General features: G+C 46.6%; 7 protein-coding genes across 7 annotated transcripts; 4 read left to right on the top strand and 3 right to left on the bottom strand.

Moving 5' to 3' along the window:
* Positions 1 to 205: 205 nt before the first annotated feature.
* On the top strand, positions 206 to 6,913 carry SERLADRAFT_450249 (uncharacterized protein; the record flags this gene model as incomplete). The annotated part of the gene is made up of 12 exons (XM_007319648.1): positions 206 to 543; positions 681 to 1,336; positions 1,421 to 1,743; positions 1,800 to 4,162; positions 4,210 to 4,419; positions 4,476 to 5,233; positions 5,288 to 5,325; positions 5,388 to 5,464; positions 5,512 to 5,978; positions 6,032 to 6,171; positions 6,231 to 6,611; positions 6,660 to 6,913. The coding sequence occupies 12 exons, from the start codon at positions 206 to 208 to the stop codon at positions 6,714 to 6,716; spliced, it is 5,808 nt and encodes a 1,935-aa protein (XP_007319710.1).
* SERLADRAFT_362091 (uncharacterized protein) lies at positions 6,744 to 10,823 on the bottom strand (the record flags this gene model as incomplete). Its single annotated transcript, XM_007319647.1, has 11 exons — positions 6,744 to 7,015; positions 7,075 to 7,318; positions 7,371 to 7,484; positions 7,533 to 7,652; positions 7,706 to 8,362; positions 8,412 to 8,584; positions 8,634 to 8,795; positions 8,901 to 9,234; positions 9,283 to 9,617; positions 9,670 to 10,368; positions 10,421 to 10,823. 11 exons carry the CDS (start codon positions 10,722 to 10,724, stop codon positions 6,858 to 6,860), a joined length of 3,300 nt encoding a protein of 1,099 aa, XP_007319709.1.
* Positions 10,824 to 11,219: 396 nt separating this feature from the next.
* SERLADRAFT_392609 (glycoside hydrolase family 71 protein) lies at positions 11,220 to 13,457 on the bottom strand (the record flags this gene model as incomplete). Its single annotated transcript, XM_007319646.1, has 6 exons — positions 11,220 to 11,739; positions 11,810 to 12,145; positions 12,216 to 12,464; positions 12,520 to 12,805; positions 12,856 to 12,915; positions 12,969 to 13,457. The coding sequence occupies 6 exons, from the start codon at positions 13,289 to 13,291 to the stop codon at positions 11,479 to 11,481; spliced, it is 1,515 nt and encodes a 504-aa protein (XP_007319708.1).
* A 680-nt stretch (positions 13,458 to 14,137) lies between these two features.
* On the top strand, positions 14,138 to 15,290 carry SERLADRAFT_470463 (uncharacterized protein; the record flags this gene model as incomplete). The annotated part of the gene is made up of 3 exons (XM_007319645.1): positions 14,138 to 14,509; positions 14,572 to 14,947; positions 15,004 to 15,290. 3 exons carry the CDS (start codon positions 14,188 to 14,190, stop codon positions 15,131 to 15,133), a joined length of 828 nt encoding a protein of 275 aa, XP_007319707.1.
* A 4,608-nt stretch (positions 15,291 to 19,898) lies between these two features.
* SERLADRAFT_470461 (uncharacterized protein) lies at positions 19,899 to 21,021 on the top strand (the record flags this gene model as incomplete). Its single annotated transcript, XM_007319644.1, has 1 exon — positions 19,899 to 21,021. The coding sequence occupies one exon, from the start codon at positions 19,986 to 19,988 to the stop codon at positions 20,604 to 20,606; it is 621 nt and encodes a 206-aa protein (XP_007319706.1).
* Positions 20,992 to 25,647, bottom strand: SERLADRAFT_439255 (uncharacterized protein; the record flags this gene model as incomplete). The annotated part of the gene is made up of 5 exons (XM_007319643.1): positions 20,992 to 24,954; positions 25,026 to 25,144; positions 25,199 to 25,335; positions 25,405 to 25,573; positions 25,629 to 25,647. 5 exons carry the CDS (start codon positions 25,645 to 25,647, stop codon positions 20,992 to 20,994), a joined length of 4,407 nt encoding a protein of 1,468 aa, XP_007319705.1.
* A 696-nt stretch (positions 25,648 to 26,343) lies between these two features.
* On the top strand, positions 26,344 to 26,922 carry SERLADRAFT_470460 (uncharacterized protein; the record flags this gene model as incomplete). The annotated part of the gene is made up of 2 exons (XM_007319642.1): positions 26,344 to 26,402; positions 26,462 to 26,922. A coding segment is annotated over one exon (237 nt), but the record flags the coding sequence as incomplete, so codon positions are not given.
* Between the last annotated feature and the right edge of the window lie 204 nt (positions 26,923 to 27,126).

Here is a 27,126-nt window from a genome sequence, read left to right as displayed (position 1 = left end):
GCGTTAATAACGATGAGTAATCAATTGCTCCATATTGGGTTTGGCGAGGTTTGGCGCGCATGTGGCGGCCAATCCCTCCAAGGCCACAAGTTTTTCTTTGATTTATTCCATCTGCTGTATCAAGGCGCATAGCATCAACATTTCTGGCTGTCTTCATCCAACTTGCTAGTATCCAATTTTGTGGCTTTACATCAAGCCAGGATTCATGGCCGCCAATAATCCTACAGAGGTGTCAAAAGTCAAGACATTGCTAGCCACGCTCCGCGACACTCCTGTCAACACAACAGATGGCTCAGACAGTTTACTTGCTCCTATATTCGTATACTTAATGAAGGTCCAGGCAAGTCCTAATGATAAAACGCTACACTGGTTTTGCGATCGCGCCGACCAACTCACCATTGATGCTGCAACTTTCCTCATCCGATTGTTTGCTTATAATAGCGTTAGAGTGGACGAGTGGAAGAAGAAATTTCAGGTATGCCTAGAAGGATGTAGTAAATGTGTGAAAGGTTTTGGAGAGGTCAAAGTTAGCTCGCGACATACGTGAGTACTTTTGAACTCGATGTCAGAGGAATGGCGCGCAGTGGATATATCGGCGATGGAGAGGAAACACTCGCAAGGTTTCGCCTGACTCGTGTGTTTCTTAGTTCCGTGCTGTCGTCTTACACATTTATTTTCAGATATTTCGGCGCTTTCTCCGACAGTGTGATAAAGAACTTTTACGAAAGTTTTGACGCATGGGAGTTGAGCATGGTAATCGATGCTCTCTCTCGCGCTGGTGTCAATGTTCAGGCCCCTAGTAATTCACATTCTCTCGACAGAGTCCCGTCTACTATCACTTATCGCATGGTGTCCAACATGCACATCTTGCGGGATAAGAGGGTATTACCACTTATCCGTTCGTGTCCTCCAACACTTGGATGGCCAACAGACCCTCCCCCTCCAGGTCTTTTCCCTCTTATGGTGGACGAATCTGCCGAGGTGAGGCAGTGGGCAAAGAACCAAGCCTCCAAATGCAAGAATGTGCCGATCTTGAAAGACCATTTTGTCCCTGCCCATGAAATAGCATTGGATGCTGTAGCTGGTGCTTTTACGTCTAATATAAACTCTAGAGAAAGTCAAAATGGAAGTGTCAATATAATACCATCTTCTTTAACTTCAAGTACTTCCAGCATGAACCTTCAGTCGTTTCCATATGCCTCAAATGCCAGCGATCTTTGGCCTGGATTCTGTGCTATTCTTCGGCTCATTCCCTCCGACCTTTTGGTTTCGAGCTCACATCGTAATATTGATTTACGTCGCATCATAACTGGGCACTTGCACGATGTTGGACCTCGTTAGTATTTGTTCTTCCCCTGTTGTCCTTCCATATATTCACGATGTTTAATGTCTTTTTCTTCGTAATATAATTTTCAACTAGATTTCCCTGAAATATTGCGCTGTCTACTATTTCTACTCAAACGTTTGGGAAATGGCCTTTGGCAAGGGGAAGGCCCGGAGTTCCCCCAAGTTGTTTTCGACGCAATCAAAGATAACCCATCGTACTGTTCTCTGGTGCAGACTGTCGATGTAACGACGGAAAAGCCATGGTATTTATCCTGGTTCACCGAATACCTCAATAGTCTTCGAGAGTTACCCATTTTTGGTGATGTTTTGGCCAAAATGGTGGATTTCCTGTGTGAAGAATTGCAACATGAGCGTTTCGAGGACGCTCGTCCTATGGCCATGCTCGCTGCTGTCCGAGTACGTGGGTCGGATCCAAATTGACGCATCATTTCTTATAATTTTTGCCTCATCAGCTACTTGCAAATTTATTGCGAAAGGTGTCCAACGAGGCTGCAAATGAGAACACGACTAAGCTGCGTGTGGCAGTATCTAGTGTCCTTGACATCCATGCAGAGGTGTTCATTTCAGTGGCTTTTGGGAGGTCTTTCATGGATGTCAAATGGATAAATGCTCGTGTCTCAGCTCGAGAGCTCATTACCAGTGCGCTGCTTCAGGACGTACAGGATGTGTCAAGTGCTATTCATGTTTGTTGCAAACAACTTGCTGGCTATGCGACAGCACCGCCCATATGTAACGTTCGCAAGGAGATGTGGAAGAGAGTATACGGGACATTGCAGACAAATGACGGTGATGGAGTCGTGGCCATGATCACAGTTGTCAGCCAAACCTCTCACCTGGACACTTTCAACAAAGACGTATATCTCCGCATACAAAAGAAGCCTCTGGATTCTGCAACTGACCAGGCAATTGACGCGATCAATCGGTCGTTAGTTGTGATGAGAGATGGCTTTCTTGATGTCTTGTCGAAGTTTGCAAACTATAACCTTTCTTCCTTCATTCTGGATATATTACGTCGGCCAGGGGTGGTCAACAATGTGATGGTACTCATGCTATCCCCCATTGACGACATCCAGGCCGCTGCGCAGACATTGGTTGGACAAGCATTTGATGTTGATGTTCGCCTCGATTGCTTCCGCGTACTTATCGAAAACCTACCGGACCCTTCTCTGGGAGGCATTTTTGACTTTCTGGAGAATTTTAATCGGTATGCGCCTCTCGTCCCTGAAGCATGTAGTTTGTCGAGGTCACTGGTGCGATGCTTTACCGATATTATAGAAGTATTATGTTCGAGTCCAGATGGGCTCCTTCATAACGACAAGTTCTTAAAACCAGTCGATAAGCAAGGACCCGCAGCCCAACTGCCTAGACTATGGTCGCTCATGGTACAATCTATCACAGTCATCTTCAAACGTACTCCTGTGTGGTCCGGTCACCTCCACGTTGACGACATGGTTTTCTGGATGCGTGATGCCCTCATCTTTGGTCGCGATATGCTTGCGCAGTGGCGGGTGATCGAGTCCGCAGCGGCTGCTTCTGATAAATCATCACTGCGAGATGGACTGTCACGGGTAGGAAAGAAGATGCTCAACGATTTACAAGAAGTGATCCCTGAGTTAGCCCGCTGGCTCCGACTCACCGATCAAGAATTATTGCACCAATCTTTTGCTCTCGTCCAGTCTCTCCTCGACTGCTTTCGGGAATGTAACATACCGCTGTTACCTTCTAGCCTTGAAAGGCTCAACAGGCAGATCGCTGATGGGCGGAAACATCCAGGGAAAATGCGACTTGACGCTGGGCGGCTTTCCAAACTAGAAGATGCTCTCACCGCCTTCGAAAGCGACGACGAGGTAGAATTCGTATCCCACGTTCCAGCTCCAGTAGCCAAGCCACATGTTCCAGAATACCCTAAACCTAAAGTCTCTGGCCAACCTCCTGTCAAACCAAAACCCCTAGTACCTAGTACATCTGCGAAGCCCGCTATCGGCGATGCAGCTCTTCAAAAGTTGGGTGCTGTACCTTTCCCAACGTTTCGCAGATCAGCAGTTTCCCAGTCGTCTTCTGCCGCTCCGCAAGTCAAAGCCAGGGACATACCAGCTAAGCAACCATCAGGCGAGGAGGCGTCTTCGAGTGATTCGAGTAGTGATGAGGAAGAAGAATCACAAGGAGGGTTGGCTAGTCTCGCTAAATATCAGCAGTCTCCAAAGATACAGAAGCCCGCCGAGCGCCGTCAAGTCAAAATGCTGGATGTTACTAATCGAGTAGTCAAGAATCCTGCAATGGAACGATTGGAACGACGAAATGATGCTCGCAAGACTGCCTTGCGACTGAAGCCAGACATATCAGGATTACATCGTGCTTTACTATCGTGGAATTATGACCATGAAGGTCCAAGCCCTCCGCCCTCCGGAGCGGGCCCACGTTTAATACACGTGCCAGACATGTTTACTGACCATCGTCAATATGTCAACGTTTTCGAACCTCTGTTGTTACTGGAGTGCTGGTCACAACTTTTGCAGTCCAAAGAAGAGAAAGAGGACTCCTACGAATGCAAAATTCTTTCCCGAAGGTTCATTGATGATTGGCTGGATCTTGACATCACAATTCCTGAGGCTGTTCAAAAAGACTGGTATCTTGGGGAGACAGACGTGGTGCTATTAAGGCATCTCGATGGGAAAAAATGCATTCTAGCCAAGACACAGAGTTACAAAGCTACACCGCTAGGCATTCAAGCTTCACTTCGATGTCATATTCGTGCAAACAACAGTGATCCAGGCCTGCAGATTAATACTACTTGGAGGCTGAAGAAAACTTTCAGGTGAGCATTATCTACACAGATTCAGTCTTTAATTGATAGGATACTAGTTTGAGCACAGTACACCGGGAATATGGGGCCCTCGTGGCACTCCCTTACTATGATCTATTCGAAAAAATCATGAAACCACAGATATCACCAATGCCCAACTTAGATAATAGCACTATAAAGCAAGCCATGGCAGCGTACAGTGTTAATGAACCCCAAGCCAAGGCCATTTTGGGGTCCCTGCAGGCTCAAGGTTTTGTATTGATTCAAGGGTCAGGATTTGGCTTTTGTTATTTAGTGAAGCTTTACTGACTTTGATACACTATAGTCCTCCAGGTACCGGCAAAACATCGACTATCTGTGGACTCGTAGAGGCATTTATGTCGCGCCGCCCTCGACCAGCCACAGCTATCCACGTAGGTCGAGGCCAGAGGCCTACAGATAAAGCGCCTCCGAAGAAGGCTTTGCTTTGCGCGCCCAGTAATGCCGCAGTGGATGAAGTGGCTCATCGACTTAAAGAAGGATACCGGGGGGCTGAGCGACGGGGCGCTGCACTCAAAGTCGTTCGAGTTGGTAACGACAAAGTTATGAACATCAGTGTGAAGGATATCTCGCTGGACTATCTCGTCGAGCAAAAAATAAACTCTGACGCTACTAAAGAACCTCCCAAAGGCGCAGACAACGAAATAACTGTAATACGAGCAGAGATCGAAAGCGTCAAGCGAGCGAAACAGCAAAAACTAGAGGAATTAGCAACAACTCATGATAACACTGCAAGAACACTGGCCTTGGAGGACGAAATCAAAAGATTAAATTCGCGTAGAATGACATTGACACAGCAATTTGACCGTCTCAAAGACAAGCAAAAATCAGATCGTCGGACTCTTGATGCTACACGGAGGAAGTTTAGAGTAGAAGTTCTCCAAGAAGCCGATGTGATATGCAGTACATTATCCGGTGCTGGCCATGACGTGTTGGAGCAACTTGACTTCGAGATGGTCATAATAGATGAAGCTGCTCAAGCTATCGAGTTAAGTTCTTTGATACCGTTGAAATTTAAATGTCAGCGCTGTATAATGGTTGGGGGTAAGCCTTTTCTTAATCAATTGAGTGGCTTGGATGCAGAACTGATTGGCGTAGACCCACAGCAATTACCGCCTACTGTCCTTTCCCAAGAAGTGAGTGCAGAAAGTTAAAAGGTCATAAAAGGATAATGCAATAACTTTGTTAATCATAATAGGCTTGCAAGTTCCAGTATAACCAATCACTCTTTGTGCGTCTTCAGAAACATCGCCCTGAGGCTGTTCATTTGCTGAGGTATGTTCTGCTATCTTGAATAAACCTTCTTCTGAAATGGCTATCAGTATACAGTATCGGATGCATCCAGACATCAGTCAGCTACCAAGTCGTATTTTCTACCAGGGTCGACTATTGGATGGACCTGACATGGATGTCAAGACAAAGCAACCCTGGCATTCACACCCCAAATTTGGAACATATCGCTTTTTCAATGTCTCCAAGGGGCAAGAACAGGAAGCTGGTGGACATTCATTAAAGAACAACTTAGAAAGCCAAGTGGCGGTAGCTATGTACTCTCGCCTCTGCAAGGAATTTCCTGCCATTGACTTCGATTTTCGCGTTGGCATTGTGACGATGTATCGCGGACAAGTACTTGAATTGAAACGAGCCTTCCAGAGGAGATTTGGTAGCGATATCATAAGTAAAGTACATTTCCACACAGTAGATGGATTTCAAGGACAAGAGAAAGACGTCATCATACTCTCTTGTGTCCGTGCGGGCCCGGGTTTGCAATCTGTTGGATTTTTGGCAGGTAAACTGTTTGAATGATATCAATTGGCTTACTTATTAACAATTAGTAAACAGACGTGCGGCGGATGAATGTTGCAATAACTCGTGCAAGATCATCCTTGTTCATTCTTGGTAACGCTCCTACCCTTGAACGAAGTGACGAAAACTGGCGAAGCATTGTTAATGACGCACGTTCTAGGTCCTTCTTTACTGATGTAAGATTGAATTTGTCCCCTTTCTCCACCATGCTTTCATGTCTTTCCTTTTCCCTTAGACTGACGTCTCTTACTTCACCTCTCCTGGCACGGATACCCCTCGCGTGACGTTACCGCTTAAACAAAACAAACAACCAAAACCATCGTCTTCGAAAGAGCAATCTATCCCAAGTAATTTGACCACCCCTCGTGACATAGTAGTTTCTACCAATCGCCCGAATTCCAAACAGAGCCCTACTGCCAATGTCATACCGTCTGCTATATCCACTGGCAGTTCCAAAGACCCGATAATACCGAAACAAATCGGTCTGAAGAGAGCACTAGTTCAGCCTGACGAACATAATCACGCGGCCCAGCAAGACCACAAACCTAGGCCACCACCGGCAAAACGTCAAAAGAAAGAGAAAGGAAGCATTTTTATTCCTAAGAAATCTAATAAGGTTAGTGTTTTGTTGCTGATTTGTCGACATAGTCTAAGTATTGTTAAGCCGCTACCCACTGGCTCTGGTCTTGATAATCCTTCTGGCAGTAGTAAAGGACAATAACGTCTGGCTTTTCCTTCATAGATTAATATTTCGGTCGGAACATCTGCGCATTATTTTATCACTACATTCAGACATTACACAGCACACCATTCACTAGAATATAACTGTAATACCACATCCAAAATATGTATTGTTAATACACTATATTTCTGCCTTTACGGGAGGCAATTCCCATTTGTCAGGGCCGAACCGAGGAATACTCATCATAATTCCGGCGCTGTTTTGAGTAGGTTTTGATAATGTGCACAACGTCGGCTTGCCCAGTGAAGACAACCACACAGGATTGATAATGGTAACACCTAGCAAATGGTCCAACTGAGATAAGTAAATCCAAAACGGACATTAATCGATTTACTACCTTTAAGCCAAGGTCGAGTTGTTCGTACAATTTCATGATAAACGATATACTCTGGAGGAGACGAATTAGAAAGGGCGGAGGTGGGGTGAATAAAGACGTCTTCAGGGATGCCAAGGGCCTGGTATGGAACTCCTTTTGCAGACGCATATTTCTTTCCCCCAGACGAGTTCTTCTCGACAATGTCTTTACGAACGGCAACTTGATCAATGAATGCGGCAGTCAGCAGCTGCCTAAGGACTTTCAACTACCCGCAGGGTCAAAAGTCTTATCGAGAGCGAGGTATAAATGCTACATACCTGTAAATCGGTAGGTGGACGAAGAGTTGGAATGAAGCCAGTATCAACGCCCGGAAAATTCACTTGTACTATATTACTAATTTGACCTCGTAACTTATGTATTTCCTCCATGGCCTGTATCTCCTGTTTATTATTATCATGCAGAAAGGCGAAAATATATACCTTGGGTCTGACGAAATGATCCGCGCAAAACTTGTGACCTCCTCCAGCATACTCATAGGCTCCAGCCACAGAAAGCATGCTGAAGATATCACTACTCGATTTGCCTAGAGATGCATGAGTCTACGTCATTCGTGAGTGGGTAGTAACAATTCGTAAGAATATGCGGTACAAACCTGCTGCGACTCAAAGAATGCTCGGCGACGGATCCTCCGAGCTTCTTTGGCTTTGACTGATTGACTTTTGATATGTTCAAGATTTTCATCCATATTTTCGTCATCTGAGCTTTCTTCGGCTTCCAATGCTTCCTCACGGAGGAATGGGTCTCCAACAGATAGCGCTGAAACGATCGTGATGACGTAGGGTAAGCACCCATGTTGCTGGCCGCTGACCAACATCTTAGAGTAACGTGGTGAAAGTGGAAATAGAGCCATTGTTTTTCCAAGCGCGGTGATATGGCCGCCTATAGTGGCCATTGACACTTCTGAAGTGGATGGCGCTATGATAGCGGTGCTGGTGAGAGCTCCCAAGTGTGTCAAGACCGTCTCTGCCTTTTTTAATGTGTAACGATCAGGAGGAGTAGGGAAGGGGAAATTGACCACTGCATCTATATTCATGCTTTTCATTTGCAGTACAACACCTTCAATCGGAACACGGAGAATTTCAGGTTGCGAGAAAGATTCGAAGTAGTGCTCAAAAAGGGCTGAAGAATATAGCCTGTAGCAATGGCCCGGGCCAGTACGGCCAGCACGACCAGCTCTCTGTGCTGCTGAGGCTTTTGATGTCCAGTTGACCTGGAAAGCTTGGATGCCATTGGCTACATCATACCGGCGCTAAAAGCTAGCTCAGCCTGGCTTTGGATTTGGGAAACAATGTACTCACCTCTTTGGCTCTACCGCAATCTATGACATACCGGATGCCAGGTATGGTCAAAGAAGTTTCAGCAACGTTTGTGGATACGACCACAAGACGATGACCTGGGGGTGGTGCTTGGAAGACTCTCATCTGCTTGTCATTGGGGAGGAGTGAGTACAGTGGAACGATATGCATAGGCGCTGTGAAGAAACCTTAGTGACGATGCCAACGACCAATGGGGCTACCTACTGTCGCTCTCGTCGAGATTGAGACCCAACTCTTCGTCTAATCCAGCATTTTCATCCTCGCTGTCCAGTGCTTCCATATCTTGATCAGCATGATCATCGTCAATATCAAATGCTAAATCCTGTTCAGCAGGACCAAGGTCGACTTCTTCAGGCTCAACGTCCGCTGTGAACAGATGAGGTTAGGACTGGTATAACAGAATGAGGGACTGCTTACCTTCGACAGGTGCCACGTTTTGAGATACACTAATCTGCTGTGTGCTATCGAGACCTACAAGCGTCCGTCCAGCTTGTCTCCTTTTACTCTTTTGTTCCAGAGCCTTCTTGCCATACATTGCCTCCAATTTTTTGCAGACCCCAGAAATCTCGTTCTGTCCGGTGAGGAACATCAAGATGCCACCAGGAGGTAAACGGGAATGGATCTTTGATGCTTTCTTGATTGCCTCGTTAACGTAATCTGAAGGGGTTCGGCGATTGAAGTGGATTGTAACTGGGTGTTGACGGGCGGCGACATTTATGACAGGTGGTGGAGATGGAAACAATGTTCGATTCTCAGCAAAATCACTTACACGAAGGGTGGCAGACATAATGATCAATCGCAGTGGCTGTTCCATTCGTCAATAGAAACCACACTACTGAAGAAGACAGTTTACCTTGACTCCTTCTTTACCGTCCTTCCACATTTGTTCTCGCAGTTTCAGTACCCGACTCAGCACACCGATAAGGATATCAGTATTCATGCTACGCTCGTGAACCTCATCAATGATGATCACAGAGTATTTAGAGAGTAAGAAATCGGTTGCAAGTTCACGTAGTAGGACACCGTCAGTCATGAACTTGATGGTGGTTGATGGCGATACTGTGGCATCATATCGAATTTGATACGACACACGGGATGATGTTAGTGAAAGTTCGTGAGCAACACGAGATGCCATAGACATGGCGGCCACTCGACGAGGTTGGGTGATACCTATCATTCCGGAATTGTCTGTGAAACAAGGAGTTGAGCGAGGTGCAGCATAATAAGTACATGAACTTACCACCACCAGGATCTCCAAAACCTGCTTCATACAGAAATTGAGGCACCTGAGTAGTCTTCCCGCTTCCCGTTTCTCCGCATATAATAACAACGAGGTTTAGTAAGATCGCTTCCATGATAGGCTGCTCTTCAGTAACTATAGGCAACAATAATCGTGCCTCCTCCACGCTAGTTGGGCGTTTTACGGTGATGATTTTGGCGCGTTTCGTGGGAGATCCGGAGACCTGGCTATTTGACTTTTGAAGATGCTCTAGCAGAGATGTGTTCGGGAGCTCTAGATCTTCACCTAAAGGCCCTCGCATTTCGCGTGGACCCGAATGTGATGCTTTTCGCTTTTTAGTTGGTGGTATCAAAGGAGGGTCTGGTTGTGCGGATACTGTATCCTCTGTTGGAGAAGGATCGTAGCCCTTGGCGACGCTGAGCTGCTTCAATGCCCAATCTTTGAATCCTAGTCGTTTTGTAGGTTCCTGCTTTGTCAACTTTGAGGAGGAACTTTCTGTATCTCCATCGCTTTCACTTTCCTCTTCTCCAGATTGAGACCCTTCTTGATCACTCTCCTCCGATTCATTGTTACTGCCGGGCTCCTTTTCTTCAACGGTATCATACGCTGAATCTGAGCTGTCGAAAGACGTATCAGAATCGACGTCAGCTTTCGGTTGTCGTGCCGCCAATGTAGACTTCTTTCCCCAGCTCCGGAAGGCTACCTAGCGCAGCTCTTTGATCAAATAAAGAAGCGTAAAAGACGAGGGGACGTACTTTTTTTCCCTTTTCTTTTTTCTTCACAACCCTAGGAGCAGCCACACTTCCATCCGCGTTTCGTTTTAGTGCGCCCCCTACAGCAGAGGAGGAAGGAGCAGTCGGATTAACACTGGTAGATCCAGTAGTATCCACTACGATTATATGCTTCGACTTTGAAGAACCCGCAACACCGGCCACATCACTCCCCTTGTGCTTTGACGTCTCAAGCTCACCATCCAAATCCTCATCGCTTTCAACAGGATTATGAATAGTGTACTCATCGTTCCGACGTTTACGTTTACCAGCCCGGCCCTCCATAGTGCGCCGTACTTCTCTATCTTCATCTTCGTCTAGTCGTTCGCGATGTGTGGAAGGTTTTCCGGTACCCAGAGTGGAAGACGACTGTAATACAAGACTCCCTATTTGAGCCTGACTCTGACTGTATACTGTGAGTCCAGGTCATGAGTAAATCGTGCAAATCGAAACATACGCAAGCTTCTCGAATATGTGAACCCGTTCTTCTTTCTTCAGCTTCTTATCCTGTTCACGCAAACTGTTCTCAGTACCAAACAAAGGATTAGACTGTCAGGGTATACTGACAATGTAGCTTTCAAGCCTCTTTTTCTTTCTACTTGACATCTTCGAGTCCGATTGGGCAAGGGCATTCTGTTTTCGCATGATGGACTCACTAACCAAGGGCCCGTTCGGCAGCCACCGTTTCAAAACGTCGCCCGCCAAAAAAGTCTCGTCTCGTTTTAAAACGCTGCCATTTCGAAACGGGCCCGTTTTGGAACGAGCTGACTTAAACAACGCTTTTTCATTTTTCGCTACGATTCCATAGGGCTTGATCACACCTTATCACGTCCTCTATTCCCCTTGTAAGGTCTCATAAGACATGATGATAGGCTTTTCATCTGCACTATGGTTTTATACTCCAGCTCCCTTATAAGGTCGTCAGGCAACACCGTACTCGCAGCATGCTCCAGCAGTCCTGATCAGGTGAATTGGATTTTTCCGACATGCCAAATATCCAAAGAAACAAAATTCGTCGAAAACGAGTCATGAGATGCATCTACGCAGAGTAAGCAACAAAAGCATTGAAATTGTACGACGGTGGATTCGGATTGAATGTGAAATTGCTCGGCTGAAGATCAACAACAGTCTGGCCATTTCTCGTGATCGTACCGTGCATGATTCCGCCTGCTTCGATCGGTAATGAAAGTTTTGACACACCTTCCGGGACAGAAAACGTCTGGGAGTTGGTAGAAGAGGTGGAGAGAATGACAGTAGAAGGAGCGGTAGCCATCACCACGGCCCATAGTTTATCTTGTGTCTGTCAATGTCAATGACAGCAATCAGTTATAACACTTGATATTAGGAACCTGGCGCTGAATGGATCTTACCAGCTGATAATTCGATGGCCGTCCAACTGGATCGGGTGCATCAGCATTGACGGGGTGTGTGCGTGACCATAGGTACAGTTGGTCTTTGGTGACGGCAGGGTATGAACCAGTCTTAAATGCAGATGAATAGTACGATGTCATGTTGAGCCAGCCGGTGTGATCAAGGCCGTCCACCCAACCTTGGCTGTTAGGTTGTGCACCCTCAATTGGGCCGATGTAGTGTGATTCACCATAATCATTCCATGTCACAATTTGAACAATGTCGACCTGGTCTCGCATAGCGACGAGCGATTCCCATCGCTTGGAGTACAAATGGTCATCGCTGAGATAGATGAACTATACATAGCGCGGTAAGTGAGTTAAGAGTTGTGTGTGCGCCATTAGACAACATAAAAGTGATACATACGTTTTTGTCGTAAGTTTGAGGGCTATAGTGTGTGAAGAACCAAGGAGACACTGCTGCCATATAAGTCCGATTCTGGCCTCCCATTGTAGCCAGTGCGCTGAGGTACTCAGAGTCACTGGAGTTTGATCCAACGAACTGCGCCAGAGCAGTTGTTGCCTTTGAGGAGAGACTAGAGAGTGCTGCTCCTAGGGGCTTCAAGAGAGACGTTGCAAATGATGTACTAACTTGAATGGGCCAGCCAGAGTTCCACTGATGATTGTATTTTAGTCAAACCAAGCGCTGAGAGACGTGAAGAGCCTCTTACATTGAAATCACCATCCATAACATCACCAAATGTATTGAACTGGTTCGGATTCACAAAAAATGAAGGGACAAAGTAGACCGCATTTGACCCGGTCAGGTCTGGATGCTGTGTAAACTGCGTAGACCAGCCTGATGGAACACTTCCTTGTCCGAAAGTACATGATTCTCCAGAGAATGTGGATGCAAATACACGATCGTTATAGATCAATTGATTTGGATGTGAAGCATAGGTAGTGATGTAATTGCGGAGAACTGAGGCGTCTTCACTAGAGCTACACGGCATTGCACTTGACAACGCTGAGTATCGCATAACAGAACGAAAGAAAAAGACACTCACGACATGTCAAAAGACAAGAAAAGCTTGAAGCCGGTACTGGATTGTGCAGCTGCACTATATCTATGATTCATTGCGTTATTTCAGGGATTATTTGTGATAGGCTTTGTTCTTACGCGTCAGCAACTCTTTGGGGCTGCCAGCTATCAGATCCAACATTCAATGCAAACCCGTCGATCCCGTTGGCGTGTGCAAGCAAAATGTCCGATTTCCAATTATCGACTGTGTATGGATAAGTGTTTCCTACGATAACATGCGCCACAACATATTTTGGAGCAGAAGATAAGACAGTGGGAGTGGTAGTGGTAGTAGAAGGACCTCCAGAGACAATGGTTGTGGTAGTGGCTGAGGATGCCGCGGGTAGAGACTCGGAGGAAGAGACTGGTGTCGCAGAGTGAAGAGAAGTAGCAGGTGGTGGCATACTGACCTCAGCAGACATTGTTCTTTTGAGAGGGATGGCATTAGCAAATGCAACAAGTAGAGAAATACAAAGGGAAACCGAGAGCATATTCAAAGGAAAGTGCATGTGTAAGGAAAGTGTGAAGTGAGCGAAAACTGAAAAGAATAGACTCAACGGCTCAGCCTGGAGAGCGTTTGGGGTGGTTGGAAGAAAGCACGATGATGGCAAAGACAATAAAGCGGTTCATCTCCCCTTAGAGCTCATTGTATATCGACATATGAGCGCCTCGAGTACAATGGGACCTGCGGTCAGTCCGGGCGACTCCGGTAACTAAACCGAATATTGTTGGTGCAACTTGAATAAATTCCGTACTACAGCGACAATCGACCATCGATGCATGAAGCCTCTCAGCAGTGAAAGCTTCCTCTGGGGGCAGTTTGACTTCGCCGTACCTTATCTCGCCAAAAGTGCTGTGCATTGAGTGCATTTTCATGCGCCAGTCACAAATGACGAACCCGCCAAACGCACCTCACTAAAGTCCTGCAGTGTACTTGGACCCCAAGGCCATCATGCACCTCGACGGTGACCTTGTAACAGAAACGCCAGCCTTTGATTAATCATGGATGCACACCAACTATGCATACCGATAACATGGCACTGTGGCGATCACTGGGTGTGGGTTTAACCAGCCTGAGACACGATGACTCATTGTTCATTCCTAACTTCTGTTTTCTAGTCCTACTATGGAAAGAATAGACGGAAAAACTGCGAGAAAATGAGGTGTGTAAGCCAAGCACGCAACTTTTAGATTTCCTTCTCAGGCTGTTGATTCCTCAGCAATATACACCACATATATATCGCGAAATGTCGCCATGTCATTTTCTTATCGTTCTGCCTACGGATTTTTGGAAAGTTGGAGCATCTGAGCACCGATAATGAGCACGACGAGTACTCTCCTCAAGTATTTCCTTCCGCCCTCAGACGGGAGACGAGTTTACACCAATGTTAATGCTGATCCCGTGACCGGCAAGGTCGACCGTAGTTGGGTAGAGGATGATCATGAAGCTCAGATCGAGAACGTCCGTGGAAGCGAGGGCGATTATACTCTTGATAATTCTGGGTTCCAGTTCTTTCGCCGCCCCGCCAAGCATACCACTTTCACAGATGATGCTGAGATCCAGAAAGAGTATTACCCAGAGAGCATCGAACTCATCAAAGAACTAACAGGCGCTAGCAGTGCCGTCGTCTTTGACCATAGTATGTTCTTTCTCCTTGAACCTCAGCGACTTGTCTGCTCACTCGTCCATTTCTGATCGCAGCTATTCGACGCCGTCGACCAGGAGAAGCAGATGATAGCCCACAAAGGCGTCAGCCAGTCTCTCTAGTCCATGTCGACCAGACCACAGCATCCTCCGTAGCTCGCGTCCATCGTCATCTCCCACCCACTGATGCGCCTGCTCTGCTTCGCCGCCGTTTCCAGATCGTCAACCTCTGGCGCCCCATCTCTCATGCGGCTCTCGACTGGCCCCTCGCACTGTGCGATTATCGCAGTGTCGACGCTAAGAAGGACTTGATACCAGTTGCGCTGATCTATCCGGATAGGGAAGGGGAGATATTGGGTATCAGGCACAATCCAAATCACAAGTGGAAGTATCTCAAGGGCATGGAACCGGACGAGATCGTGCTTATCAAATGGTACGCATCATGATCATCAGGAATGTTGCAATCACTGATATCACTTGATCTTCTAGCTTCGACTCTGTGCAAGATGGCAGCGTAGCGGTTATGACGCCCCATACAGGATTCCAGGATCCGACGACCCCGAAAGATGCCCCTCTGCGAGAGTCGATTGAGCTGAGACTTCTTGTTTTCTACGACTGATGTCGGACCCATTTAACTCGATCATGACTGTCGTTTTCCGAGTATGTAGTATCGCGCCAACATTTTGCACTGTATTCTGATCCTGCTTCTGTGTTTATACCTTTACACGAGCACAATAAAGGAGGAAACATATTTAGTTGTGATAAATGTGCTGCACAAATAACCGTTCTCCTAAAAACTCTAGATCAACGTCAACGTGGAAGTTCAGAGTCCTGCCTCAATTACGTACAGAGCGCTAAAAATATGATACGCCATCAAAGATTGAGGGAGGGACTGTATTATTTGCGTAAAATAAAGACTTGGTATTCTGAACAAGCCGTTCAGCTGCAGGATATATGCCGTACACACACAGCATAAGTGGTAATAGTACTCATATGACTATGTTTTATGATATGGTTGACAGGGTCATAGCCTTAACGCCTCTACACAAGATTGTTATAATGCCTGCGTATGCATCCTAGTCTAGCCTTTCCCCCAACGTACGCCTGCACATCAACCTTTCTCTAACCTTGCGATATACTATGACTTCCATTCCAACATACCTTACAAACTCTGTAGCGTTTCAAGTTCAAGTAGTCAAGGTCAGCAAAGCCCATTCGGACCCCTTTAAATTAGCAGATTTTTCAGCGATTTAACTCCACACCTGTTTAGTATGTAGACGGTGCGTTTAAATGGCAGATTCCTTCAAGTAGCAAACAATGAGTACTAATCCGATATGAACATCTACGAGAATAGTGGCATGTTTTCCTATTCTAGTAAGCCTCCTGGTTGACTATCCTTGTTCGACTAATGTCCACATCGTAGGTCCTAGATTATTGCAATACCCTGGAGCGGGAGGTAGAGCTGACTCGCTTATAAACGTCCGAGAGTGCTAAATTGTTAGTCCAGGTTGCGCTGATTTGGAAATCAAAATGGAACCTTGCCAAATTCTTATTCCTTTTTTCTCGCTATTATATGTTCATCGTGACTATCCCGAACATGATCTGTGAGTAATCGATATTCAGTGGCCCGTACAGAGCTGATAGACTTCAAGTATCGTCCAGCCCCAGTGTATCCCCAAGTGTTCGTGTTCATTTTCCGCCTCTTCTCTTGTTATTTACTGAGGAACTTTCTTCCCATTATCCAGGTATGCCGACAAGCGACTTATGCTAGTGGAGGTAAAGTTACCTGCGTTAGACCTGCATCATATATACTCATATAATCTGAAAAAACTCTGCAGTGCTTGGCATAACCGGCGTCGTTGGAACAGAAGGCGAGAGTTCTTACATGATATCATGACAGGCAAACATTTACAAGTATCAACTCAGCGATACTCGTTCTTCGAACATGTGCAGTCTGGGGTGACCGCAAAAGACTTCATTATTTCTTGTGGACTCTATTTTCGGTACGACCTCTCACCTTTGCCCTCGACTATAAAGATTTACAAACCAAACAAAGGCTCTCGGTGTCGCTATGATCACCTGTGCCTTTGTATATGTTCATTTTCTATACTGTGAGCTTCCCTATATTCTCGCCTGTGTCTCAGTTAGAAAGTTTGAAAAAAAGACATTCAGATACCCAATCCACAAGGATGCAGCCCTGTTACGCAAGCGGGTGACTCTGTGTATGCGGTGGTGATTATAATGTGCGTCATATTTCTTGAAACAAGTAAGTTTGATATTTATTCCGCCTGCTTTATGACATTCATGAATTGATGGTTTCATTCAACTGATTAGTACTCTTAAGCCTCTTGCTTTACCGAATGGTTGGGGTCTTTCGCCATAATTCCAGTCCTCTAGTACGAACACTTTACAAGGATGGGATCATATTTTACATCTGTACCTTGGGTACGTTGAATAGTGTTCTCTTTTTCAGATGCAATGCTCATGCACACTACCTAGCATTGTCAGTGGGAAATGCTGTCGCCATGACCAGTTTCCCTGTAAGCCCTTCCCAATATTTGTTGTCTGTAGTAGATCTCAAAGCAGTCCTTTTCTAGTCTGCCCTGAGACCTGTCTTAGACATGTAAGTGATCTAAGGCTGTCGTTGGTTTGTAGTCGTCTGAGGATGTTAAACCGAGTTCTTCCCTCCAGACTATATTATACCTTGCACAGCAGCCTGGCGTGCCGCATTATTCTTCACCTACGCACTGTCGACTCCCAGTCTGACAACCATGATTCGATAAATCCACCATCGCGATCTATCCAATTTGCTCATGTCACTCACCAGTATCGCAGTAACTTGACATTCTCACCCATAGATACACACTTAACTGAATATCGCAGTTAGGTATGGAGTACTTTTTTCTTCGTCTACCACGCTGTATTTGTTTCGAGTCCTTTTATAAAATGGTTATAGTATACTGTATAAATGAAATATGGCGGAATTGCCCGAGACTTGCCTCAACGGACCAGTCACATGACTTACGTGGAATAAGTTGAATTGTATTCCCTACGATGGTGTCTCGCCCAATGAACCCTCCTCTACGCGCTCCAGATACCGCTCCTCTCCCCAAACGGCCCCGACTTACAGCGACACCGTCAAGCTCTTCCTCATCCACGCCTTTATCTTTTCATACGCCGTCGCAGGACCCGGCAGCAGACGTCCAAGATGCCAGAAGAGCATCCTCTATGCGCGTTCTCAACGCCTGGGCTGAACTCGCAGAACGTTATAACCGCAGGTTGGATGAGGATGATGTCGTTGATTTATGGTCAGGAGCTATAATCAAAGATAGAGGTGTGTTGCGTGGTACTGCACACCATGACATTGGCCATCTTCCGCTTGACGACCCTTCCGAATCATTTGGCGACGACCGTGACCAAAACGACCAGGAAGATGAAGATGAAGTGGATTCTTCCGTTCCAGAACCAGATATTAGCCAAACATTCGTGGCAGAACGAATAAATCGCAATGTGCCACCAATGCGCGGAATGGAGTCGGCAGATGCAGAGGACTTGAACGAATTTCTGGAGGCAGAAAGAAAGCGACAGGATCTGTATGCTGAGGAAGATTATCTGTCAAACGAGGATTTGGCTGCCTTGCGAAAAGTGCTGGCAGAACAAGATAAAGACAATAGCGACAAGGAGTCGGAGGATGGGAATGCTACGGAACGCGGAGAGACACGATCAGAAGAAGCGACCAGAGATGATGCTGACGTTTCTAGCTCCTCTGATATTGAAATTATGCATATAAACTTTGACCCACCCACAGACGACGAGTCCGAGGACGAGCTAGGTGTATGGGAGAGGGACGAGGCTAGTGCAGTGTACCAAGTATCACGCGATCGTGAGCAGGAAGATATCTCGCGAATCGAAAACGAAGTAATTGATCTTTCAGACTCTCCTACACCTTCACCACCACCCACTCCTCCACCGGTTCCAGTCTCTGAACGCAGTGGAACTGTTTCTAGGCGTTCCGTCGCACCGAAAACACGTGCTAGGTCAAAAAGCAGGGGCAAGTCGAAACCAAGAGCTGCAAAATCGCGCGAACGAGGGCACGTACCTGCATCTCCTCTTCTCAGACAAGATTCACCTGTTATAGACGGCTCAGCACTACAACTGCAAACTCCGCCACGTTCGTCTTCGTTCCAGATAGAAAATCCACCCCAAAACTCTTCTAAAGCTGCTTCGCTCCCTCCATTCGAAGCACCGCCGCTCTCCCCTGAAATAGGCGCCATAATGGATGTTGAACTACCCCCTCCAGTCCTTGAAGTGCCAAATCATGAGGTTGCTCCTATGATCGATCTTCTTAGTAAATCCAAAAAGCGCAGGTCTCCACAGAAGGCAACAGATACTCATAGCAAAATTCCCAAAAAGCCCTCGAAACCCAGACTCGTACCGGAAGTACTTATCATTCGAAAATCTACTTCTGGCAAGCTTAAAAAACAGGTAACAGCTCGCGACAGGGACTCGGACAAGGAAGTGGTGGAGACGTCAGACGATGCTGAAGCTGAAGCAATATCAAACACTTCAGTTGAAAAACGCATCCCAGCCAAAGAGAAGGGAAAGGGTAGAGAACTTCGCGATACTCTTGTTGTCCATAAGGTAACTCCAGCCGCAAAAGGACTGCCCACAAAGGAACCAGCAGCGGATGAAGACTTTGCCAATGACTTTCCCTCTAGTACTCGAAGGCTTCCTTCCCATCCTCCAGAGACCCCGGGAACTCCATCAAGAGGGCGAAAACGAAAACGCCTCCCTTCATCTACCCTTTCAGAACCATCGGAGGACTCACCGCACAATGTTTCTGCAGCATCGCCAGTCCTCGACAGTCCTCCATTTCGGTATTCGAATTCGCGGCCAGCTACCCCTAGTGATCACGACAGCCATCAGTTTCGGGATCAAGGTATGTTTATTCATAATTCAGACATGTCCCATGCTTATATCTGTGGTCAGATCGCCACGTCGAAAGAGAACATCGTCACTTTTCGTCCCGTGTGCCATCAGTACCCCTACCTACTCCAGTTCCTTCGTCCGACCGTACCGCGTCACCTTATTATCCTTATCCTTATTCTCAGCCATATAGCGTTCCACATCACCCTTTAACTTCCAATCCATATCCGGATACACCCCAGTCGTACCCTCCACACATGGATTCCATGCAAACCCAACATGCGCAATACCTCCTCGCACAAGCGATGCACCATCTCTCCTTCCTCATGTCTTCCAATGGACATGCAGGTCCAGGGCAACCGCCGTGGATGCAGCACTCAGCGCCACCTCCTGCACCATATGCTCACCCGTCATATCCTCCGCCTTCCCTTCCTAGCCCTCCGCCTTGGCCACCTTATACCCCCACACATCATATATCCCATCAGTCCAGACCGCCCCCACCGCTCCATAGTCGAAGTGACTCTTCATCATCATCTATCCCATTCATGCATCAAACTCCTGTCCCTGCGCAGTCTTTTTCCAATATGATCACTCCTTCATCGTCGCAAGCAACCTTTCCGCCCTCTTCGCCTCAACTTCTATCGCCTGCTCTCTCAACAGGTGATGGCGAGATTGTGCGTCCAAAGTCTCTCGTTAAGGGACGTAGTAAGTCGAGGGGAAGGAGAGTGTCATTCGTTCTAAATGACGATCATCGTCCACGCTCTGTTGATCGTCCCTCGACTTCAGAGAATCGAGGCAGAAGGCGTCACGACTCGCCCGTCGATGAATTGGATGCCTGGGTAACTGAAAATCGATCCGGTCAAGATACGAGCGATAAACAGGGGTCACGTCCTATGAAAAACGAGCATGCATCACATCGCCCACAGTCCTCTATAAGACGTGTGGCTGCAAGCTCGATGGACGAGATCTCAAAAAGCACGAAACGGTCTCAGGTTGTCGACGATGAATCTTCGACACCAATAGAATCTCGAGGCCAACAGATAGAAAGGGGTCGAACGCCTGGTCCACCCAATAGGCAAGAAGTTTCTGAGACTTCAGCGCTCTCCAAACGTGGCAGGAGCCGTTCGATTGTTGCAGCCGATAAACCATCGCGAGCGAAGAAATGATAACAGTGAAAAAAATCCGCTTACTGAGCAGAGCTAGATGTGACCAATCAGTTTGTATATTGTAGTATCTTTATTGTTTATTTTTTTTTGTGATTTGATTCTATGCAGTGTCTTCAACGGTAGCATGTTGAACGTGGCAGATCCATGGAATATCAATCACGATCCACGCGAATACGATGTGATAATTCAATTCAGCTAATTGTAGGACGGTGGATCCGTACTACAGTAATTCGTTACCTCCGGGAATTTTTACCAAAGTTTTTCCAACGACCTTTTCTGGAAAGATTTTACTCAGGTGCTAGTCTCCGCAAAGGTTATTGTCTTTACAATAACCTAAAGATTATCATTTTACCTCGCTATTAACCGACAGCATGGATAACACTAGTTAGGCTCCGATGTGAATGAATACAATCCTCTGATCTAATGGTACCTCTGTTTTGTTTACCTTCTTTACGGCTTTGTTGAGTGCCTTTGCAGCACCTGTACAGTTGATTCCCTCGTTGAAAAGGTTTTTGTAGAACTCGGTGACCACGTGCATTGCAGTTTTATCATCGACTGCCCATAATGTCCCTATAACGCTGCGAAATCCAGAAAACTGCATGCCAGCTGCAAGATGGATAACTTCATCTGGTGTGCTCTCATCTCCAAGAGCAGTGTGACAAGCTGATAAGAAGGCAAACTCGGGATTTTCGAGGTCCGCATGAATGATATCCATGAGACGAAGAGGTTTGTCACGTAAAGCAAAGCTAGAGTCAAAAGGCTGTGAAAAGTCCTGTCTGCCGTGACAGGCTAGGTGAATCCACCCATTCGCACGGAATCCATTCATTACTCCATCTACAGTCGCAGCATCGCCAGTCACCTGAGAATATGACAAAGAAGGTGGCACAAGAGTCCTAACCAAGTCAAGCTCTGCATCGACTGACTGGAGTTCATTTTCGTCAGTGCTTTTGTGAGGTTTCGCTTGGCCAACAGCAAGGAAAGTTTGAATGGGAGTATCTAACCCTGGACTGACAATCGTCGACTTTCTTCGCGACCTGATCAGCGCGGACAATGTTGGCGTGTACGAAGAGATGAAAAGCTGAGACAGGTTCTTTTCACCTTTCCGGTATGGTCCAGCAGCATGTAACGGCAAAGAGGTCAACTTTGAAGTAGGGCACCACCATATGCGAGATCCTATGGGCACAATATCTCCGACAGACTTCAGAGCCAGTACAATGGGTTCTACAATATTGTCCCAGAGCGTTCGCAGCAGGAATGTGAGTTTCTTTTCCCTTGTCTTCTCATCCCCTACGGCTGTGGTCATTTTCAGAGCGTTTGTAAAGTCTTCCGACATGTGAATAACTTGTTCATCCGTGACCCGAGGGAGAGGTACAAGGAGGGGTCCTCTTTTGTGAAAGACAAGTATAGCGTCACAAGAGTACTGGCTGATATTGAGTATGATCACAGGACCATGAACGGCTGCCATCTGAAGATCACCGAGTGGTATCGGTCTCAAGAAATGAGCAAAACCATCCATCAAGCGAATCTTATCGATAATCGCATCCCATTCTCCCCACAATTTTCGGTAGCGTTCAACGGCTTCCTCGAGTGATAAGGTCGATGACTCTGAGCTTTCTATGCCCGGCGACGTGTAGTCTTCGCGATTCAGTAATATTGTGATCCGTTCAAATTCGTCCGCTAAACGTTGCCCATCTTGGTTGCTGTTTCGAAGGCCTTCTAAAGGAGTCCGAAGCCGTGCTAATTGAGTCCAAAGCAGCCCCCTTCCCTGTTCCAGCAATTCGACGGCTGTATCTACCTTGCCATCGCGGATGGCACAGGATGCAGCATCTGGCACTAGAGAAGAAGGTATTTCTTTGAGCATCATATAACGTCTCGGGACGGATGATGTTACTAAGAGAAAGCGGTCTAAAAGATTGAGTGTGGTTATGTACGCCTTTAATTTCGAAATATGGTCCTCTTCTTCTGCATACGCAATCCATTGCAAGGCACTTTCAAACTGAGGCGAAGATCCCGCACTTGATAATGTCGAAGCTAATTCGTAATATTCAAAGGCCTGATTACGATCATCTATACTGCTCGAGAGGGAGAATTTTGCGATATATGCACCAGACAAATAGTGGTACACGCCATAAAGTTGTGGATGTCCATGAGGTAAGGCATCCAATGCATCATGTAAATGACGGAGCATGCATTCGAGGTCTGCAGTTTCACCATGGAGCTTGAACCGACTGTGAAGAGCACCAGCTACGTTACAGAGAGGTGCTATACGGGAAGGGTGCTTTTGTGGGAGACGATCCAATGCGTTATGGAAAAGCTTTATTGCGATGTCCAGATCCCTAGGATCACCGCGGACACCAAAAAGTTCACGTCTGGCAGCAGCGAGATTACCGACCCTGTGTGGTTGCTGAGGATGTCCGTCTGGACACAGACGCAAGGCATCAGTATAGTGCTGAATAACTAGCTTCAAATCAACTATCTCTCCCGTCCGTTTAAACTTAATTAACAGCGCAGTGGCAAGGGTGGAAAGACATGTGCCACGTTTGGGATTTCCAGGGGGGCAAAGATTTACAGATTTAGTGATACAGTCGATAGCTTGTTCCAAATCTCGAAAGTCCCCTTGATGTTGAAACCGAAGAGTAAGTGCACAGCCAAGAGCGTAGAGAGAGAAAAACAGAACGACATGTCCAGGAGGGCACAGGTCTATCGCGTTCCTAGAGTTTTCAACAGCCAGCTCCATGTCGCGAAGATCGCCGCGTTCTTTGAAACGAGAAAAATATAGAGAAGCTAGGGTTTGAAATAATTCCACGTGTAGAGGATCTCCCGGCGATTGCAAATTCAATGCATCGATAACATGTTCCACAACCAAGTCCAAATCGCCAACAACACCTTGCTGGTCAAGTTGCGTATCAAGGGCAAGGGCTAGAGTGGTAAGGACCAGAGGACGAGCAGGATTTCCCTGTGGACATAATTCCAATGCACTGTTAAGATACTCGACGGCCTCATCCAAGTCTCGCTTGACACCTTGCTCGTTGAACCGGGAAATTAGAGAACGAGCAAGGTTGATCAGCGAGTCGTGACGGTACGGATGCCCTATGGGGCGTAACTCCAGTGCTTCGCTATGGTGTGCAATGGATAATTCGAGGTCCACAAGATCACCACGATGCGTGAAGCGGAGGTGATACGCATGGGCTAAGTTATCGAGAGATAAAGAACGGTAGGAATGTCCCTGTGGACATAATGCTAGAGTGACGCTGTAATGCTCGATAGCTAGGTCTAAGTCTTCTTGATTGCTATCTAACCTAAAGTGAATGATGTATGCATTGGCGAGGTTTGTAAGTACCTCAGGGCGATGGGGATGTCCAGGGGGACAGAGTGTCAGTGCACGATTGTTGTATTCGATAGCTGATGTGAGGTCCTCGGGATCGCCATGTTGCTGATAACGAAGTGCAATAGCGCTGGAAAGATTAGTGTATAAATCGAAACAAAGAGGATGATTTGGCGGGAAACATTTCAACGCTTCATTGTAATAGGTGATAGCCAATCCTATATCATGGTCCTCGCCCAATTTCCGAAATCGAGAAAGGAGGGCATTCCCAAGTTTATTTAGTGACTGAGGTCGGCCAACATGCCCTACGGGACGCAGCTTTAAAGCGGAACCATGGTACATAATGGCCGAATCCAAATCTCGCAGGTTACCCTGCCTCTCGTATCTATGCCAATGAGCATGGGCCAGATGACTAAGGGGGTCGGAAGACTGGGGATGACCTGGTGGATAAAGCTCCACCAAACTAGTATAGTGCCTGATAAGCTGTTCTAAATCTTCAATTCTCCCTTGACGTTGGAAGCGAGTCCCAAGCGCAAGGCAAATGTTGTTGAGCGAAATAAACAAATGTGGGTCACCAGGATAACGTAAAGTGAAGGCACTGGTGTGGTGTTCAATCGCTAAATCCAGATTGTGGAAGTCATCTGTACGCAAAAATCGAACCCAAAGGGTATTGGCGAGATTAGAAAGCGCATTGACACGAAGTGGATGTCCGGGAGGGCGCGATTCTAGAGCACTAGTTTGTAACTCGATCGCTACGTCTAGATCCCGAAGGTCGCCTTTATGCTTGAAGCTATTCTTGAGCGCGACAGCAAGATTACTGAGTAAAAGTGAGCGCAAGGGGTGTTGAGGGGGACGCATTCTCAATGCACTGCTATAGTGTTTGATAGATAGCTCTAGCTCTTGCACATTGCCAGATTGAGAATAACGACCATAGTGCTCGCAAGGGTTATCTAGTCCCGCACTACACGAACATTGTTCTGCGCTACTTTGCAGGACAATATCAAACTCTTTGACTTCACTAATCTGAAAGCACAAAATTGAACAATCATGAAATCAGATACGTATATATAAACCGTGTGGTCGACATAACGTACCCCAGGGGACTTCACACCTTCCGATATTATGATACACATCAATACTTCCACTTCGAACACGAGGTCTCCTCGGAAGGTGGATCTGTGCTGTTCCGGAGGTTCGATGGCGAGCACAATCTCTACATAATGACATCGGTTCTTGTTTGGGAACTGCTTGCTATGGTACCACATACCTTTATTGTTACTCGCATGAGTAATCAGATGGTTAGACTCGACCACGACTTTGCCAAATATCGAGCTTTCCCCTGAAGCTTTTGGATTGGAGCAAACATGCAGGAAGAAGGTCAGTGCCGATGTCGCGGCTATGTTGCTGGTGCACATTTGAAACATCAGAATCTTCTACGCGTACGTGTGATTATGAATATACATGCATACTCACAATTCACAAGTCTCATTCCACGCTACCTTATTTGACCCTGCTATACGAGACGTTCGGCTTACTTCACGACCATCTACTTCAAGCGACAGCCAGACGCAGCATTCCGTAGATGGAAAGGAAGTAGATGCTGAATCCGAGAAATTAATAGAAATATTGCCAACTTTAAGAGCTGCCGGGAGGCGGTACTTAGAGATGTTCTTCTGAAAGTTGAAGATGGCACATACCTGTATCAGCGGCATCCATGAACTCGGTTAATGATATGATGGAAGATAATGAAGTGGACGTGCAGTTCGATTTAATTAGGATGTGATGGTGATATGTGTTGTTGCTGCGCCGTATTGCTCAACGTCCCAAAAAGAGGCCCTGGGTGACATGGAGGCATGCACTGCCCCATTGCAACAGTTATGTCAACGTTCCCATTCAGGTTGACAGTTGGAGACTGGATAATGTGTGAAAACGATATCGTAGAGCGCTCAGAATTCGCAAGTCTGACATAACTTATGAATATATGAATGAGCTCATGGGGGAAATAAACGAACCCGCGTGTTTCGTCCGTCGGAGTGCACGCTTAGCAGCGCGACACCGCGACCTTGAGCCCATCCTTCGAGGAGTTTTGTGCAACAAGATCATCATTACAACCCTTTCTCTAATATTGAGGCCGGCAAATAACCTTGCAACACTCAACGCTCTTGTCAAACCCTAAGCGTATCTCAAATTTCGTTCATCCATTCAACATGGCGATTTTCGAGCCTAACCGAGCTTTGCTCAATCCAAAATTTGAGGGCTACAAATTGGATATCGTTCGCCAAGAAGACGTCGTGACACGCCATGATCTCGAGTATAAGCTCACACAAGCCACTGTCTCAGGAAAATCCCCTTTATCATTTCAAGAGGTGCAAAGTCGGATCACACACAATCATCTTGCAGTGGCAGCTGAGGGAAGTCGTGCTCTCTACGTCGATGCAGAACATAAAGTTGTTCTAATAGAATTTGCGGAGGTAAGCCAGTTTCCCCTGATGCTTCTCTGTATCTTCAACTTACCCTGTCCTCGAAGTAGGATAGTCGCACTCCGTCTTTCAGGATTGCCTACGAACTTCCAAAGCCCGTTTCAGCACCCACAGTTGCATCGTTGAACTTCGAGTATCCTTCTTCGGCATTCCTCGACCATAACTCAGTGTTTGTGGCCGATGGCCACGGTGCACTGTACGTCCTCAATCTCGCTGCTGCAGGCGCTTCAGATCTAGTTGGATGTTATGAGTTATCGACTCCTGAATCCAATATGGCTATCCCATTTCGACTTCACAGTGTCGTGAACACATCAGAAACTGCAGCTGTGGCCTTACTATCATCCAGAGTTTACGATGATAAAAATGGAGAGCCGCTTGCACAATCTGGTAAATACATGGGGAAAAGTCGTGCCGCTCGTTTTGATATCTGGGCCGTACAATTCACATTGCCATTCTCTCAGGCTCACAATGAGGTTATCAGCTTAAACGTAATTTGGCGGAGGCGCGGAGACGACGTTCCTATCTATACGTCTTACGACCACCTGCGGAACTTGCACATTCTATTGGGAAGTTCGATATATCACGATATTAATGTCCCTTCAACCCCTACATATGAACCTTCACTCGACGAGATTGCCCCTATTCCTCGTGCGGATGAGAACCTAGATAATGACGAGGCTCAAAAAGCGAAGCCTCCTCCTTACTCGTGGACACA

The sequence above is a fragment of the Serpula lacrymans genome (assembly GCF_000218685.1).
Source record: "Serpula lacrymans var. lacrymans S7.9 unplaced genomic scaffold SERLAscaffold_8, whole genome shotgun sequence".
In the NCBI taxonomy this organism is placed as follows: Eukaryota; Fungi; Basidiomycota; class Agaricomycetes; order Boletales; family Serpulaceae; genus Serpula; species Serpula lacrymans.
Note: the sequence above shows the minus strand (reverse complement) of the source record. Positions and strands in the feature narration are given on the sequence as shown.